This window comes from Myotis yumanensis, unplaced genomic scaffold (genome assembly GCF_028538775.1).
Source record: "Myotis yumanensis isolate MYYU_CA2020_CCGP unplaced genomic scaffold, mMyoYum1.0.hap1 SCAF_10, whole genome shotgun sequence".
Lineage (NCBI taxonomy): Eukaryota > Metazoa > Chordata > Mammalia > Chiroptera > Vespertilionidae > Myotis > Myotis yumanensis.
Genome location: NW_027223761.1, coordinates 22303028 through 22322392, shown reverse-complemented (window position 1 = coordinate 22322392; position 19365 = coordinate 22303028). Strand labels below are relative to the sequence as shown.

At 44.7% G+C, this 19365-nt stretch overlaps 1 protein-coding gene across 2 annotated transcripts in view; it reads right to left on the bottom strand.

Annotated features, from left to right (window-relative positions):
* MPPED2 (metallophosphoesterase domain containing 2) overlaps window positions 1-19065 on the bottom strand; it is a 172574-nt gene extending 153509 nt beyond the window's left edge. Inside the window, exons 1-2 of one of the 2 annotated variants that reach the window (XM_070428125.1) lie at window positions 18652-19065; window positions 12876-13124 (exon numbers count right to left, since the gene is read on the bottom strand). In XM_070428125.1, coding sequence (XP_070284226.1) covers window positions 12876-13003 — 128 coding nt within the window. In that variant the 5' untranslated portion in view covers window positions 13004-13124; window positions 18652-19065. Of the gene's footprint in view, window positions 1-12875; window positions 13125-16731; window positions 16799-18651 lie in introns of those variants that run through there. The other variant, XM_070428126.1, reaches the window with a different exon arrangement.
* Window positions 19066-19365: the final 300 nt, after the last annotated feature.

Here is a 19365-nt window from a genome sequence, read left to right as displayed (position 1 = left end):
TGATACTATTCAGACCTATAGGCATAGCCTCTGCTTCTGCCTCCTCAGCAGAGATCAAGATGCAAGGTGGGGCAAGCAGGATTTCTTAGGGTCTACATCAAACTAAAAGCTTCTGTACAGCAAAAGAAACCAGCAACAAAATTAAAAGTGAGCTCAGTGTATGGGAGAACATATTTGCCAATGATATATCTGATAAAAGATAATATCCAAAATATACAAAGAACTCATACAACTCAATACAGAAAGACAATCCAATTAAAGAATGGGCAAAAAAACCTGAATAGACACTTTTCCAAAGATAACATACAAATGCTTAATAGACTTGAGAAAAATGTTCAACATCACTAATCATCAGATAAATACAAATTAAAATTCTAATGAGGTATATCACCTCACAACTGCCAGAATGGCTACCATCAATAAATCAACAAACAACAAGTGCTGGCGAGGATGCGAGAAAAGGAAACCCTAGTACACTGCTGGTGGGAATACATTTGGTGCTGCCACTGTGGAAAGCAGCATGGAGGTTCCTCAAAAAATTAAAATTTGAACTGCCATTTGACCCAGAGAATGGAAGTGGAATATGTAGAAATGATGTTTTATTTCAGGGACAATACTATATGAGTCCTTATGAGTCTGGAAGAACATTTTCTGGTCTCGTGGAAACCAAAGACAGCAAACCCAAGCAACATCTACAACTCTGGTAAAAGGCACATCTCTTAGAGTTCCACTGTCCCAGGCAGAAGGCAGTAAACTGAGATAAGTGTTTATTAAGTCCATGCCCTGGCTAACAGTAGGTTAACACAGACTCAATTCCTCCCTCCTAGTGTGGGAATCACTTGGGAGAATCCTAAAAACATTAAGAGCTGGAGGTGGGGGGGGGGGGGGGGGGGGAGGCGAGAAACACTTCTCAAAAGTAAACAGACACATCAAACTTAATGACATTTATTATTAATTATCGTACTTAATAATAGCTAACATGCAGTGAGCACTGAGATACTGTGCTCAGTCCTTTCCTAAGCACTAAGCATCATGTGATATAACCTTCACCATTACCTATTAAAGCATATTATTATGATGCCCACGGTAAAGACGAGACACAGTAGAGAATATAACTAAACACATGCAAGGAGCATGGGGATGAAGAGACAGACTGGATTCTGAATATACTTTTTTTGGAACTCTTCAAGCGATTTTTAAAATATTTTTAAATGTGCCTACATGTCTGCTTAGCAACCACCACTCCACGCCCCAAACTCTCCCCTCCAAAATATACGCATTCAATCTTCCTCTCTCTCTATCCTCTTCTTCTGTTTACGGCTTTATTAAGATACTAGTCCAGCCCTGGCTCTTGCTGCCTGTGGTACAACACCTCGCAAAACAGCACTGCTGGTTTATAAGGTGATACAACCTTCCCTGCAGAGTGTGGGGGCATGATTAAAACCGACTAATGGCCAGAAAGCCCATTTTCATTCTACACTTGACAAAATAAACACCTCGTAAAGGCAGGTAAGCAGAAGCTACTTTTCACTCTGGGCTGCTTGGTCTTAATAACCTTTGAAAGGGAGGAACCGATTGCAGGGAACTTCTAGCCTCTGGCACACACAAAACACAATTATGGCACAAGGAGACGGCGGCAAAACCCCTTATGTAAAGTTAAATCATTACCCCACCCCCTCCCCGTCTCCTCACTACAGACCGGTGCTGAACTGCAAAGGTTTTTTCTGGCTGCAGTAGTGGGATCTAACCCAGCCTGTCTTTAAAATGAGGACATTTGATTTCCCTGAAATCAATTCCCCAAAAGGGCTATTTCCCCCCGGGCTCCCCTCTTTTGTCCACAGCAAATGAAGCTCCACTTACATGTTGGAGGAAATATTACAAAACATTCCTTTTTTTTTTTTTTTCTCAAAGTGCAGAATTTATGGTAACAGATAATTAACAACAAATGACAAACAATCTGAGTAGTAAAGGTCCCAGTTTGGTTGCCAAGATGATGGGATCAAATTCCAAGATAAACAGTGGAGCGTGCCGGCTGCCATTAATGTGGTGGAGGGGTCGAGATGGACAGATGCAAAACAGACTAGCCATCCACCATCAAGGCACACAGTGTGGGGCAAGCAACCTCCCACGGGGTTACTATTTCCCTCTGAATTCTCCAGAGTGTCAGTGGACGAGGGGGTGGGACAAGGCTCACTCCACTGTGCTGCACAGGACACCCAAGCCTTTATATTTCACAGAGAGAGAAAAATAGCTTCTTCTTTGAACTGCATTACGGAAGAGTCAGAAATGCATACCCTTTAGGAGCCAACACCGCCTTCCCAACTCTGTTGCTTCTTCCCAAAGGTTTGCCCCTCCCATTCCTCTTTCCTTTAAGCTTGAGACAAAATAGGTTTCAGTGCTGCCAGCTGTGCCCAAAATGTGAGGGTTAAGAGCCAGGTGAAAACAAGTTAACCTGTAAAAGTCAGAATCTGAGCACAACATATGGTCAGGCTCCTTGATACTAACAGATGGCGAACCTTGGGAAATCGCAATTGCAGATATTCTTACATTTCTCAAAAGCAAGTTCATGGTTTGCTATTTGTCAAACAGATTTTTTTTAAAATACTGAAACACAAACCTAAAGTGTTGAATTACCTAACAAATTGTTCCTTCTCAGAGATCAAAACAGGCAAATGCATCCAATATTGGTATTTTAATCCTTTCAAATGCTGGATTCATTGGTATGTAGAATTAGCATGCATACCCCAGAAAGCTGAGATGCAGTTTATCTTATCTCCCCGTTGACTCATGTTTGGAGATACTGACACTCTCCTGGTGTTAGTCAAGCCCAAGACCAGGGACATCATAATTGCAAGAAAGAGTTATGAGCTAATGAATATATCTGCTAGGCCCGCCCTCCCCCTCTCCCTCTCTCCTTTACACATACCCTCAGTTTTCTCTTCGTCATAAAACATGCATCTTCTCATTACACGCCCTGCATATCCAAGCAGGACTAGTATATAAAAACTAGTAATTTTAAAAAAGAAGAAGAAAAAAAAGGAACACATTAAATATAAGGCAGAACCAAGAGCAATGGGTATGATATTTGTGATTTAAAAAAAAATCAATCTAATATAGTCTAGTAGGGTCTGTGGTTATCTTTGAAGTCTTAGGGCAAAGCAAAATGAAACAAAAGGGAGAAAAATTTTCCGAAACTCAGACCCAAAATAGAGCTGGTAAAATGTCTCTGTCGTAGCAAAAGGCTAAAATCTTTCAGGAAATTAGAGAAACATGCTGAGGTTGCTTAGCTGGTGGGAGACTTAATTTTTTCTTAATTTCAGCCTTTTAAGCCTTTGTGCAAAACACATTTTTAACTAAGTGTACAATATGTATTGGTTTGTGGCCCAAATACCACAAGTGAGCCACTTTCCTTAGCCAATCAGCATAAATGCCAAAATAGCCCACTGCAAGATGGGAAATGATATTTTTCTAACTCAAGAATTATCGAGCTGGAAGGTTTCAGAGACTAGCTGTACAAAGAAATAAATGGGTCTAAGTAGAGTCCATGTCATGGTGTAGGGCCCTGCAATATTTTAAGGAAGCAACTGCCAACAGAGGAACTTCAAAAATGGTTTAACACGCACATGGAATTTTAAAGCTCAATAGTATCGACTACTAAAAATTTATCTCTGTTTGCTTTATTAAATGGTGTTAGTTTTTTTTCCTCCCCAAATAGTGTCAAGAGCTTTGCTACTTAATATAAAACTCCACAAAAATTTAAACCAACTAAGGGAGCTTACATTCTTGATTTGTGGTAAGGAAGAGAAAAAAAAAAGCCTACAAAAATGCATTTTCTTATTTGCATACATTTTACCCTTCTACAGGGGCAGAAATGGAAAACAAGAAATCTTCAAAGCAAAATAATACAAAAATATGCAGACCCAAATACTGCAAGGGCCAATAAATCCAACCGAGTTTCCTCTCTGTAGAGTTAGTGTTTCTACACAAAGTCTCCAACTGTACTTTGTACATTAAAACACACACACACATACACACACACACACACACAACGGCAGACTAACATGGTGGTCTGCACAAATGTGGTAGTTTTATCCGCACTGATATTGAAATAATAGCCTAATCATGCCAGAGTAGCTCCTGAAACGTCTAGTTTCCAGTATGCTATGAAAATCTAAAAGCGAAAAAGACAATGGGAAGGAGAGAGCTAAGGAAATACTGCAAAGGAATCAAAACGAGCTGATGGATAGATCTTCTGAGATGCAGGGAGCTTTCTCTTCTTTGTGAAAACAGTTCAAAACTACCTGGGTGTTTTTTTTATACAAAATGTGGTAGATATACTACCCCTACTTTGTTTTTAGATCTTAAAATATGCATCTCCATAAGCTCTGAAGTCTCCAAATTAAAATTAAATGTCTCAAATGCAGACTCTGTTACATTACTTCCTGGTCAGCTAGCCTTGCCATTTTGTATATTTTTATAGAAACATTTCCATGAAAGATGTTTAAAAAAAGCCCTGTATTTTGAACAAGGTACAGATTCAATCCTTAAGCAGAAGTGATATGATTGTTTTCGTTTTATATGTCTATCCATCGATGGCGGCCACACTCTCCCTGTGATTCTTGTTTTACCTCCATAAATGTAGGTTAAGTATTTCAGAATCTGAAATCCAGGAATACCATAATACAGAGGATCTGCTTTATGTATCAGAATTCTTTACCCTCCCAGAGAGTTAAATAACCAAAAACACAAACAAAAAATACCACCCAGTTGTGCAACATACAGCTAGGGCTCTAAGAACAAATCCATATGGACAAAAAAAAAAAAAAAAAAAAAAGATATGTCTGATTTTAGCCTGGCTTTCTAATGCTCGAATGCAAACAAAGAAATCTACAGAATAGGGGAAAAGTCAGCTGTACAACAAAGTCAACTGTCACGGACCACAAGACCAGTACCCTCAGGGAATATAGAGGAAAAAGAACTTATTTTAAAAAAGAAAGGGGAAGAGGAAAAGAAAAATACCCTGTGTTTATATATGAGTGCAAGCTAAAAGGGCCATTCAGCATCTCCACGATGAATTTCAGATTGAAAACATTAACAAAAATTATGGCCATGCTAATGTGCGGGCCAGTGATAAATTTGTAATGAGAATGAGAAAGTGGCTTACCAAGAGAAAAATGTTTCGAATTTTTTTTTTCCAAACAGCTAATGTAGCCCAGCTCCGTAGGAAAGGATGAAATTCTACCTTCTTTAGCATGTGCAATTTTACAGAGCCCCAGACATTCATTCATTCATTCATTGATATTACTCTTCCTCCGTCTGAGAGTTAGGAGTTATTTTTCTTCTCCCCCCACCATATCTCTATGATGCCTCCCTATTATATTCTTTCCTGCAGAATATCACTAATGATGAGGGATTTGTGTTCTTAATTTCAAATAGACTAAAGAAAAGATAAAACATAGAAGAAATCCGAAACTGCCAGAGTGAGACAGTCTGATGCTAAAGGGTATCAAATCCAATAGCTGGGGAGGAACCCGAAATTCAGAGAAGGCCAAATTTCTAAGGATCAGAGACCTAACTAGTGACCAAGTCAGGACTGGAATCCAAGTTCCCTTAAACACCGTCAAGTCGTGTCCTACAGCAAGCTGTTTATTCACTGATACTATAGAATGCCAGCTTCCAAAAATGAATTTGAAGATACTTCTTAAAAAATTCCACTTCAGGTAGCGGACTAAGAAGTAGGCAGCATCCTTGGCACTGCTCTCATCTTCCCACACATGAGCAAGTTGAATTCTATTGAACCAACGAATAAATAGCCTTTGGTCTATTCCTTGGTACCACCTAAGGAAGTGAGGCCCAAAGTAAGTAGATTTGCAGCAGAGGGAGCTTTTATTGCATATCTTGCAGACAAAGCAGAGGGACTTGTAGATAAATTATATTTTTGTCATTCTTTAAAAAATGTTTTCATCAAAAAAGTATTACATAGTTGTTAAGTATATAAAGTAAAAAATGAAAGGTCTTTTATCCAACACTTCTTTAGCAAATTCATTCCCAAATTTATTCCCTACATAATCATCAGGAATGTTGGTATTTATCTTTCCACACTTATATATTTTTTTAAACCAAATAACACAATTCTGTAATGCTCTTCTGTAATTTTGTTTTTGTACCTAAGGATACCTAATACAGCCCTGAAATAAATATTTACTTTCTACCACATAAGAATGAAACTTCAGATCAAAGAAACAAAATCCTTTAAGAATTTTGGCATGGAATGATCACCCAGACACCCTAAATGCTTCAGATCAAAATGCCCAATTAAACACTGACATGCTATAGAATTCAACAAAGCAACAAGTACATAAGTCATTGTCAGGTTTTATACCACCAAGCACTTCAGAAATAAAAATATTAACCAACAATTATCTCATGCTCACCAAGTAGTGGAAAAGACCATAAATTTTATCCCAACATCTGTTTATCAAGTGCTATCTTTCCATTATATGTCATATGCATCATCTCATTTAATGCTCACAATCATTATAAAAGGTCATTAAACCCATTTTACAGATGAGAAGACTGAGGTTCATTAATTTGTCCATCATCACCTAACTAAGCCTGTAACTAACTGGTGGGATCAGCATTTGTAGAGATCTATTATTTCAGACCTCATTCTCAGCCACCATATGAATATTTGTCCTCATTTCCCAGCTCAAGCTGTGCCCTTTGCACTCAACCCTAGTTATTATGATGAACTCTTGATGCTTCTGTTTTAACCTCTGTCAAGTGGGGAGTCTAAGGCATTAATTGGGGTTACAAGGACCTGAGACCAGTCCACATGAAGGAAGGCCACTGTGATACCCTAGAGAACAACCAAGCAACACTCAGCTCACTGGATTCCTTCTCCTTTGGGACTATCACTCCCATGGAGCAATTAAAGGTAGGTAAGACACTCCAAAGCTGTGATCTAAAAAATCAGGATACCTGCCAACCCACCCAGAAAAGTTTGCTGGACAACACTTACCAGTAAGTTATTTTTTTTTATTCATTTATTTATACTCTACTGGTTTTCAAAATGAATGGAAACAACTTATAATTAAAAACACAAATGCAGAATTTATAAAACAACCACTGATGATAATATCTACCATTTATTGAGCATAACCAAGCACTAAGCACTCCTCTAAGAAATTTACAAGTAATACTGTTTGTAACCTTTTGAGATAGGCACTACTTTATTGTCCACATTTTACAAGTGGAAAAACAAACAAACAGAAACGTGGATACATTTCTCCATGTTTGGTTGCACTGCTAGTAAGTGGTGCAACCAGTTTTAAATCCAACAATCTGATTCCCCTGGAGATGTTCACCACTGTGCTATAGTGTCTCCCAAAACAATTGCAAAAGAACCAGAGCTAAATAAAATCCCAGGATCACTTTGTAAGGTCATATATGATTGGCTAATCACTGTCCTATACATCTGGAACTAATATAAAATAACATTGAATGTAAACTATAATTGAAAAATAAATTATTTAAAAAAAGAAGACCCAAGGGGTGTTGACAACCAAAAATATATACAAATAAACTAACTAAAACTGAAAATAAAATTTGTTTTGAGCTTCTTAACAACCAACCCTCAAAGAAAAAGGTGAAGAATTAAGCAAGTGACCAACCATCCTGGTTAGTGTGTGACTAATGGTCTCTCAAAACAGGTCTTTCAGTGCAAAAACTGAGATGGTTGGACACTCTACTACAAAGTCCTGAATCTATCTCTATATATAAAAGCCTAAGCAACCATTACAACAGAACGACCGGTCGCTATGACATGCACTGACCACCAATGGGCAGATGCTCAATGCAGGAGTTGCCCTCAGCCCATAGGCCCCCGGCTGAGATGGGGAACCATGGGGTGGGTGGCAGCAGATGTGGGCGGAGAGGGAAGGAGGGGGAGAGGCGGGAAGGCGGGGAACCTGATTGGCCCTGATCACTGGCCAGGCCTAGGGACCACACCCATGCATGAATTTTGTGCACCGGGCCTCTAGTATATATAAAAAAACCCTAATATGCAAATAGATCAAATGGTGGAACAACTGAACAACGGTCACTATGATGTGCTCTAACCACCAGGGGGCACGCGTGGAACATGGCGGGCATCAGCAGCTGGTGGCAGAGCACGGAACATGGCAGGCATTGTCCACAGCAGGATGGTGGAGCAGGTGAGCAGGGGCACCAGACCAAGGCGCGGTGCCAGTCGCTGTCATCGGGGCGAGCCTCTGGTGGTTATTGAAAATTCTTTGCTCCTGCGTGCCGCAGTCCTGCCTGGTGCTCACACCTGCTGCCAGCAATAGAGCCACCGCTCACACCGGCTGCCGATGTCTAGCGCTGGCCCAGATCACTCGGCACCATCAGCAGGTGCAAGCAGCAGCTGCTGGCCCCAAATGCCCCTCAGGGTTTCTCCACCTCCCCCTGCTTCTGATGGGCAATTGAGGCTGGTAGCCGCCTCTCACACCCGCTGCCGGCGCTGGAGCCATGGCTCGCACCCACTGCCAGTGCCCGGCACCAGCCCCCATCGCTTGGCACTATCAGTGGGTGCAAGCAGCGGCTGGCATTCCCGATCACACCTCAGGGCTTCTCCACCTCCCTCTGCTCCTGAGGGGTGATCAGGGCCAGCCCTGTTCGCATCCGCTGCTGGCACCAGCCCTAATCTCTCTGTGCCATCAGCATGTGGGAACGGTGGCGGTGGGATCAGGGTTGCCGGCAAACAGGGGGTTGGGGACCATGGCAGGAGGGGCCGGGTGGGGGGCATGGAGGATGGGCCGAGACCCTCCCCTGTGCCCATTGCAGCCTCGAGGCCCACAGTTCCTTTCAAGGTGCACGAATTTGTGCACTGGGCCCCTAGTATTTTATAAGGCTCTCAGATAATTAAAAACATACAAAATCATTACAGTGCTTTCAAACCTACATTGGTTCCTTTAGCAGCTCCTCCCACCATCATTAAATACTAAATAATTCTCTCAACAGTCTTCTTGGGAAAGATGAAAGGGTTATAGAAAAATAAAGCCCTACTAATTGTTGGTTTTCAATCAGCACATCTCTTAGTGTGTTCAAGAGTCTGGGAATGCCGAAACCGGTTTGGCTCAGTGGATAGAGCGTCGGCCTGCGGACTGAAAGGTCACAGGTTCGATTCCGGTCAAGGGCATGTACCTTGGTTGCGGGCATATCCCCAGTGGGAGATGTGCAGGAGGCAGCTGATCGATGTTTCTCTCTCATCGATGTTTCTAACTCTCTATCTCTCTCCCTTCCTCTCTGTAAGAAATCAATAAAATATATTTAAAAAAAAAAAGAGTCTGGGAAGAGGGGCACACAAATTCTGGGTTAAATTCTGCCCTGCCAACTCCAGCTGTGTTTTAATTTTCTTTCCCAAGGTCACATTGGATTGCTTTCTTTAAAAAAAAAAATCTTCCTGCCTGGCCAGCATGGCTCAGTGGTTGAGCATCAACCTATGAACTAGGAGATCACAGTTTGACTCCCAGTCAGGGTACATGCCTGGGGTTGTGAGTTTGATCTCCAGTGTGAGGCATGAGAGAGGCAGCCGTTCAATGACTCTTTGCATCATTAATGTTTCTCTCTCTTTATCCCTCTCCCTTCCTCTCTGAAATAATTAAAAAATATTTTTTTAAAAAACTTCTCTACGTCACAGAGATGCAGGCCAGTGTTTTTTTAGAAAGCTTGGTGGCAGCCTCATCAGAACTCACAGGTAACAGCAAACCAAAACCAAGCAGTAAACTTCTTAAAGCCAGTTGAACAACAGCTGCTCCCATCTTCATGATGGACTTCATGAAGATGGGAGCAGGTCTTATGTTTCTGTGTCCTCCCAAAACAACACCTTGCAAATAAATACTGTCTTGGTTGCCATCTTCATCTTAGGATGTCAGAGCTGAAAGATCCATAACTATCATTTAGTGCAAATGTTCACAGATGAGTAGACTGAGGCCTGGAGAAAGGAAGTAAGTTGACCAAGGGAGGTCACAAGGCTGAGATGAGACTAACTGAATTAAATGGGAAGTGAACTACTAGTAGTCCTTAATTATGGTGAGAAAACCCCAACAAGGCTGCATGAAAGAAAACCACGGATCATTTAAGGAAGCAAGATTGCAACTCCAATCCGGGTGATCTGTCATGGGTCTTCATAGGCCTCAACTGTAAGTGAAAAAGGAAAACAACTGTTTTAAGAATCCCATGCAAAATAAATGAGTAACATTTCAAGTGGAAAAGACAACATATCTTCAGGGAGAGGAGCAAAGCCCTATGTGACATGTTAAAAATTTCAAAAAAAACTGAAGAAAAACTAAATATTGTATAGATATTTTCCAGCCAATTTAAGTTTCTATTTGGACTAAGGGCAATCTTTTAAAAAAATAGTGGAAAGTAACATTAGCACATTTCACCAAGATATTTGGATGCCTAGTATGAACCAGTCACTGTGTCAAGGTATGAAACATGAAAAAGTAAAGGCAAGGAAAAGGCGGGTCAACATCTTGAAAACAGGATACACCGTCATTCAAACACTGATGATGTTAAAACAGCTCAGAAAAATTCCAATGAAAATCTCCAAATCTCAAACATTAATTTCTTATCTCAATGCACAATCAGATCAATAGATGGATTGAGCAATCAATCAGTATTTCTTGAATACCTGTTACCTACTCGATCCCTGCCTTTAAGAAATAAATGAGAGAGAGAGAGAGAGAGAGAGAGAGAACAGTAATAATGGAGTTAGTACTGAAGTACATGCCAAATAACTAGGGGCATCATGTGTGGGGGCAGGGAAGGCACAGTCAGTTCGGACTGGGAGAGACAGAAGAGGTTTCATAGATGTAGAGGAGCCTGAACGGGCTCTGAGGCATTTGATGAGCTGAGCATGGCACCAAGATGGAAAGGCTCAGGGTGTGATCAGGTGACAGTGAACCAACTTGTATGGCTGGAGCAAAGGGTTCAGGTAGGAAGCCCTCAGTGAGTGATAAAGATGAAAAGGCAAGCTGGACCCAGACCATGGAAGAATCCTCTACTCCAAGGTAGGAAGGCAATCTGGAAAAAGGGCTCCCCAGATGTCTAGGCTACCATTACAAACCCCATTTGTCAAGCCTTTTTTTCAAAAAAGGTATAATCTGGTCCTTCGAATATTTCATGGCTATATCTAAGCAGATCAGTTCTAAGGTTAAATCACCTTTAAAATATCTCTGTGTATCCACAGTTCAGGAGTGGAATCTCATGGCAACCAACAAGTGAAGACTAAGCTGAGATTCCCTGTCAGTCATTTTCCCAGAATCTAGGCCAAAACATACTTTCTTTTGCCTAAAAGGGAACATAATCCAGAAAGTACTTTGCAATTCTTTAATGCAAAATGTCACCCCAGCAAAACAGAGCTAAAGTATCCTATGTCCACAAATCCTGTCACATACTAGGATTTGAAAAAAAAGAAATTATTAGAAATAGGAGAATAAAAGAAATCTTGAAGTGAATATATAGTTATCATTCGGAAAAACCATTTTAACAAAAAATATGATTTACCTTAAAACTTTTCCTTAAAATCATGCTAGTAATACTTCATAATCATGAATATATTCTGATTTTAAGCAAGTATAAAATTCTCAGAAATAGTTTAGCATACAAACCATTTACAAGGATTTCTTTCTCTTTTTTGTTAGAAATCCCATCACATGGAAATTGAGTGGTTCTACTGGACATATTTGCAAAGTAACATCCTATTATACACTAATATCCAAATAGACAAAAAAAAGATCTTGTTTGGTTAGTGTTTCTAAATTTCAGTGTGTGTGTGTGTGTGTGTGTGTATGTGTTGAGGGAGGGCAGTCCCACTATTTTTTTAAATGCCCAAATAAAACAATTACTAAAAAAACAAAAAGAGCTTGTGACTTAGATATGCCCTGAGTTCAATTTTGCCAGGGATGGCAAAAACAGTCAACAGAGCTCTAACCTCCTTTCTCTCTCGACTATACAATAGTTTTCAAAGAGGTTTAGTCCTCCTATGAAAGACGCATGTTAGCCATTGGAAGGGTCTCATAGAGAATGAGCACCAGGCCTTGAATAAACAAGGGAGATGGCGACCTTTTGCCCCATCTGCTGAATGCCCCGCACATCCTGTGGCAGAGGAACAGAAAAAAGCTGGTGTGCATCCAGGTGCTGCAAAATCCTCCCTCTTGATTTCTCCCACACTTTGTCCCTGAAACAGTTTAAACCGCACTTGATTTAAACAGTATTAGGGAGTGGGAGAAAAGTACAATTCCTGTAACCAAGTGCTACACTGTCCCTTAGACCTTTGTTCCCTGTTTGAGAGGTGCACATGCGGTACACTTTCCACTAGCAACAGGCAAGGCAGCGGATTTGGCAGGGGCTGAACAATTAGTCCTGATTAGACCTATTTCCCAGCTGAATGTAAAGGGGTAGTAAATGAGGTGAGGGGGGAAACTAGAAATTTTCAAGAAATATTTCCTCATGGAGACAAGCAATACAATGTAAAGCAAACTGAGCGAGGGGATCAGGAGGCGACTCTGCCAAAATTCACTGTGTGACATTAGGCAAATACCTTAACCTCTCTGATGTTATCCATAAAACGTGGGCGACCTACCACCACCCAAGAGAGGCTCTGAAAATCAAATTGAAAGTACTCTGACACTCTGAGGTGCTACACAGATGTAGGGTATCCCTCCAAGCGATAGTGAGGACCACAGATAAGCATCTGTTTTGCGAATCATAGGTCTTTTATTCTCCCCGGCAGAAGTCATCAGTGACTTTCTTATTTTATGTCTATTTTCTTGATTGCTAGTTTTTAAAAGTTCATGAGCGATACTCACATATGTACATGTGGCGGCTGGAATCGGCTCTGGTTGATGTTGTAGTGCGTGAATGCCTGGGTGGGGTTAGAGCTGTATTCATCCACCGAGACGGTAACTTTGCCTTGAGAAGGAATCCCATGTGCCATCCTTCCTCTCTATAGGCATGAGCAATTCACAACTTTCCGGAGCGAAGGATGGAAGCAGGCATGGTGCGCTTCAGCCGACCTCTGAACCCACGGATCTACTCATCAATACTGCTGTGCGTTTCTGGGGGAAAAAAAATTATAAAATGAGAACAAAGAAAAAGAGGGTGTTCAACTGTGACACCCGGACATGAAACTGGTTCCAGAAAAAAAATCTCAATATGTATTGCTGTCTCGTGGATACCCCCTCTTCCAACTCTCTATCCTGCGAGCACCTCAGAGTGGACATTGCACTCCATGCGACACCACTGGCTGCTAGCAAATCATTTCAATGGTGTTCAAACGAAGATTTCCTCTTTAATTATAATTATGGCACTTAACATGAATTACAGAAGGGCCATATCCCCAGTTGCCATGGAGTCTAACTATAAATGGTTTGTGCTCGAAGTGGGAGACTCTTCCTGCTAATTGGAATATCGGGTCCGTACAAAGTTGGTGTCATATAATAATTTGAAATCTCAATGCTTAACACAGCCGTAACATGCAACAACATATGTAAGTTTAAAAAGCTGTGCTCATAACAATACCTGTGTGTACCCGTACTACACGCATCATATATGCACACATTAAACATATTTTTTTCTTTTATGAGGTAGCTCCCAAAATACATAGGTACTCAATGCCTACTATACATATGCATTCAACTCCTGCAAAGAACTTTAGGGTAAAGCAAATCTTTTATGCTAAATCGAACATCATGTCTCTAAAGACTGCGGTCACTTGGGGGAAAGGCAAACACATCCAGGCTTGGACCACCGCTTTGGATGCATTCATTACCATCCCTCCTCCAGGCGGGAGGGAGCACTAAAGGAGGGGGACCATTACATCTCCCACCTGCCTCGTTCCTGCTTGTTGCTGCATAATTCTCAGTAATTAATTTCATACTTTTTTTTTTTAACCTTTCCACTAGTTTTGAATCTTCTTTTAAATGTCAATATATGATTTGCTGCACTGGGTTCAGAAATGAGGATGTTTACTTTCATAGCAGGTGTGCAAAGACTGAGGAAAGCACAGCCCTGCGTGGAGGCTGTTTTCAGCAATCAGTGCAGTAGAGGAGCAGTGGCGGGCAGCACAGTCCTCGGGTAACCCTTGGGTAACCCACGCTCTTACGTTCAGTGCTCCACATCTGAATCCGTTTGCCATTGTGCACCATTAAGCTTCTGAGTCTTAGCTGCTCGCTCAAATCAAAATATGTAGAATGATAAGATTAGATTTGAATTTGGCATGAAACACCTTAAATATCAAGCAAAAGGCAGATGGCCTGCTATAGGCCATTTATTTTATTATTTTGCAACCCGGGGCTTGTGTAGTCCTCCATATGCTAGCTGGGCTGAGAAATTCCACAGCGTTCCACTCAAGTCATTGCCTTGTTCATCTTAGCAAAGCGAGTTGAACAACACCCAACCTTGCCTGCGTTCCTAATGTCCAAAGACACTGCCCAGAGAGGAATCCCTGGTACGCTGGCATTTTAAACAGTATCCCTTTGGGTTCTCTTTCTTCTTCCTGACTTCATGGGAGGTATGAGTCCTTTAAGCACCAGTTGATAGACAAGCAGGCCAGTAGGATTAACGAAATTAAAGTCTTTCCCTGCCCCTCTGATGTAAGATATCTATAAGAACTGCTTACGAATCATAATGTAGCAGTTTTCATACCAAGTTTGCAGCTGTTTCCTTAATTTCCCCCACAATTATATTTTACTGTTATTTTGCAGAACAGTAAAACACAACACCTGCTTCAAATTGCAGTCCTGTTCTAAGTACTGTAATTCTCTTTTGAGACACAAAGTACCGAGACAGTACTGAAGCGCAAAACTGCATAATTGTGCCATGCTGAAAAGTAAATACAAATGAAAACATCTTCCTGTTATAGAAATGACTGCCATTAGCAAGAATGTTAGCCATCAAAGCACAGAGGAAAACACACACACACACACACACACACACACACATTTCCAGACTGCGAGAACTTAAAGTGTTAGCACAATTAGAGAGTGATGTAAAAACTGCATGGCAATTCTCATGTTCCTGCCATCGATGTCTATTGTGTGAAATACAGAACATCAAGAAGCGAAGGAAACCAAATTCATGTCTAGACCATGGTGACCTCTCAGGAACAATCCTTGCCCCTCAGTGCCAGAAACAATTTAAATATTTCTGGAACAAACTCACTAATTCAAATAAAATATACACACCCATTATGTAAATATCGATGCCATGACTTATAGGCGTGAGCATTAGACCCTGCCATTGGAAGCCTAGAAGAGACAGGACTGAGAAGGTGATCAATTCACACTCCTAACGTCAACGTAGGGTTGCCTTTTCTATCAAGTGAACATCTGTGCCTCTGCACCTTTGCCCCAGCAAGACAAACAGAAGATCTTTTCATCCGCAAGCACAGGCCCCTATAACTCTGAATGGCTAAATGGGTGGCTGGCACCTCATTTGAATCCATCTTAACCATGTTCTCTTTCAAATGTTTTATCAAAACAGTGCACCTGCAGTGTCTATCTTCTTTAATCTGGAGTCCTTTGAAGAAAATGTCAGACTGAGGCAGAGAGCTTCAAAACTTTCACAGGAACCTTTACAGAGAAGTCAATAAAAAGCTATTTTTTAAAATGCTATGTTTACCCCCACTCACATCACAAAATGAACTTATCCTAAGAATTTTAAACACCAACACCTGGGAAAAACCTTTTTTGGGTAAATTCTCAGAAACGGGACGAGGGTCTTCCCTCCTCTACCTGAGAAATCTGTTAAAAGCTTGAAACAAGACACAATGATACACTGCCTAGAACTATCAAGAAGCTACATCACCCTGCTTCACATATTTGGGCAGTAAAACCTTGCACATGATCAGATTTTGAAGCATCTCATCACACTTTCATTACTTTTCACATATAATAAAGAGACCAGTATTCCTTTTTAAATTTTTCATTTTTCAACACATTTGCTCCACAAAACAAAGGAACCCAGTACTAAATGCCAGGAATCCTAAAGAAAAATAAAAAGGGACTAGCATTGCCAAACATTCATGCTGGCGTTAGTTTGATTTTCTCTTTAAAAAACAACAACAAAAAACACAAAAAAACAAGTGAGCACATTTTGCATTTCCTAGACAGCAGTCATTTCTCCTGTCCCTTAAGCCCTTAAGCTGTGCAACTTGCAATGTCCTCCTCCCCAGGAATCTAGTTGGAAAACCTTTTAAAGTTTGCTGGCAATGAAAGGATTAAACGCTGAGGAATTAAATAACTGTCTCCACCTCCTAGACACCAGAAGTCCAATTTACCAAAAGTTTCAAAGCAGCAACTCATGACCCCTCTCCCCGAGCACAGCTCGGCATAGCCTATGAGAAAGGAGCCCGTGATTTCGTCGTTTAAGGATGCTCATTTTATTCACTTGCCCTAAGAAGATCGCCTGACCGCCTGGCCAGACTTTGGAGCTCGCCCGCTCCAACTGCGCCAAATTTCCTCCTCCTCCCTCTGCTGCACAGATCCAGTGATCGCTGAAACTCCCGCCTTTGCTCTTTTATGCCCACCTCCAGTTACTCATCCCTGCATCCCAGAGCGATCCTCACAAGCCTTCCTGGCGGCTACTCTGCCAGGGTTTCGGGAGGGATGCAAAAAGTTCCACGTGCCGCTGTCCACAGAGCGCCCTCCCTTCCGCCGCACTTACACCTGAACTTGTCTCCAGCACTGCGGACACCGGGCTGGCACATTCTTTGGGAGAGGAAGGGCAGGACTTTTCTCCTGCGCCTCTGGCTACGCGTAGAGTCTATATACGGTGGGGCGGGGGCACGGAATTCCCTACTTTGGATTGGTGTGTTTGTTTTAAATCGGGGGATGGTGCGGGAGGCGGAGGGGGGGGGGGGCTTTCACCAACTACACACACACACACACACACACACACACACACACTCACTCACTCACTCACTCACAGGCTCGCCCTGCCCTCCAGGCTCACGGCCGGCTGTCCGGGCTACAGCTCCCCCTTCCTTCCTGGAGCACCAGCACACCTTACTCGCTTAGTCCCCGGTTGCCACTGCCGTCGCCTCTGCCGCCGCCGCCGCCGCCGCCGCCGCTGCTGGCACTGTTGGCGCTGCGCTCGCGGCCCCGGCTCCGCCGAGCGCCTGTCTTTCTTTCTCTCCCGCTCCCCCAGCCCCGGGTTGATTGATGACCACTGGCGGCCAATGGCTCTGACACCGCGCCATCCTCGCAAAGGCATCATAGCCCCACGCCCCCGACGTCAGTCTCCGGGCGCGTTGGCATCCCCGAACCCTCAGAGCGGAGCCCGCGCCCGGAGCCTCCGCCGTGGCCTCCCCGCTCTCCGCCCCGGAGCTGCCGGGCTGCTTCCCAGAAGCCGCGGAGAACGGAAGGGGGAGAAGCCAGCAAGGGTTGGAAGGGGATGTGAAAGCCACGGATTCCCCCCTCCTTGGGAAACCTTTTCTTTCGCTTAAAGTTTTATTTGTGTGTGTTTTCCTATCCTGACCTGTTTGTGTTTGTTTGCAGCATCTCAAATCAATTACATATTTTTCATGACCCGAATTTGCACTTAATTTGGGGTGTGCTGGGGGGGAAGGTAAATATGCTATAAATCTACCCCATTGGGGCATCCTTAATTTCTTTTCTTGCTGGTGGATTCTAACCCCCTCTCCAATCTCCATAAAATGCCACCTTCGTCTCCTAGGCCGCAAACCCCCGGAATTCAAAGGCTTTACAAAGATAACCCTGTTAACGTGTAAATAGCAAAGAAACTCCTGCCTCTCTCCAGAAGAAACCGTGCGGCAACGTTACTTTTTCTCGCCGCTCGTCCCCAGTCGCCCAGCCCGAGTCACCGACTCGCTCCGCCGGCTGCGATCGTGGAGACCGGAGGCGGCTGGGGAGAGCGAGGTCGGGGCGCGGGGACCGGGTGAGAAACAGCCCCGCGCGAGAGCGGCGCGCGTGCGGGCGGCCCGGGGGCGGCGGCGGAGCGCAGCCCGAGCACAAAGCTGCGCGGCGCCTTCCCGGCCACCGCACCGCGCCCGGGCCGCCGCGGGCGCCCGGGGTGCGGGCCAACACAATGCACCCGGGCCTAGGCCGGGGCGGCTCGAACGCACAACCCCGGGACTTTCTAGTAAACAGCTCGCCTGGCCCTCGTCCCCACCCCCCTCCCCGCCGCCCGGCTTTAGCCGCTGCCCCTCGCCGACACCCTCTCCTCTCCACCTAAGAAATCCCGGCGGGGGAGGGGGCGGGGACCTGGGGACCCCGAGGGGTCGGGGCCGAGGACTGGGGGGAGGGGAGAAGAGCAGAGGGGCAGGATGGGGAGTGGGAGGGAGACGCTCCTAAAAAAGACTTCGCTTTCGTTCGGGGGTAGAAAGCGAGCCCTCCTCGGGTTCCGAATGGCCCGGGAAGCGCCCGCTCCTGCGAATGTCAGGGGCACCGGGGCAGCTGCGGTCCTCCGCCTCCGAGCCCCCCGCATGCGCCTCTGACAAGGCACCTCTCACCCGGGCTCCGCTTTGTGTGTGCATTTTTTCCCTTCCTCTCGCGCTCCGCACCGGGCGCCCGGCTGCCTCCTCCCCCTCCCCCGCCCTCCGCCTCCCTTCCCGGGGTGGATTACCTTTCCCGGGCTGCGCTCCGGGTCCGGGGGATGCCTTCAGCGCCCGGCGAGCAGGCGATCCATCGCTGAGCGGCCGGAGCCGGCGGGAGGAGCGCGGGGGGCGCGCGGGGGCGGCGAGGGGCGCGGGCGGGCCAGAACCTTCGACCTCCGAGGTCCCGCCGCGGGCTGGGGCCGGGGGCCGGGGGGCGCGGCGCGAGAGGGAGGCGGGGGTGCGAGTGGGGGGGAGAAAGGACAAGAGCAGCCTCGATCTGGGGAGAGAGCGAACGACGAGGGGGCGAGGAGGGAGAGCGAGGGCGCGGCGAGCCGGAGGGAGCGGTGCAGTGACAGGGACTGCCACTGGGGTCAAAGGAGCACAGCTCCAGGAAGCCCGGCGGCCAAGGCGCCGCTCCGTGCGCGCTCCCCGGCGGGACCCCGCGCCCCCGCGCGCCCCTCCTTCAGCCCCGGCCCAGGCTAACCCCCGTCGGCGCCCCGGGGCTTCGAGGTTGCAGGAGGAGGCGGAGGCAACTGAGGGCGAGGCCGGCAGCCTGCTGGCGCTCCCGGGTCAAACAGGCGGCAGGAAGCTGAGCTGCAAGTTCATCATCAGGAGTGTGATCAGCGTAAAAATGATCGGGGGTCGGGGAGGGGTGCTGTGGAACCCCAGGACAAATAAAGGGAGTTTTCCCTCCAAAAGGGCGTCTTTTGCAAAGAGAACACCCAGGCCTCCCACCCACCGAC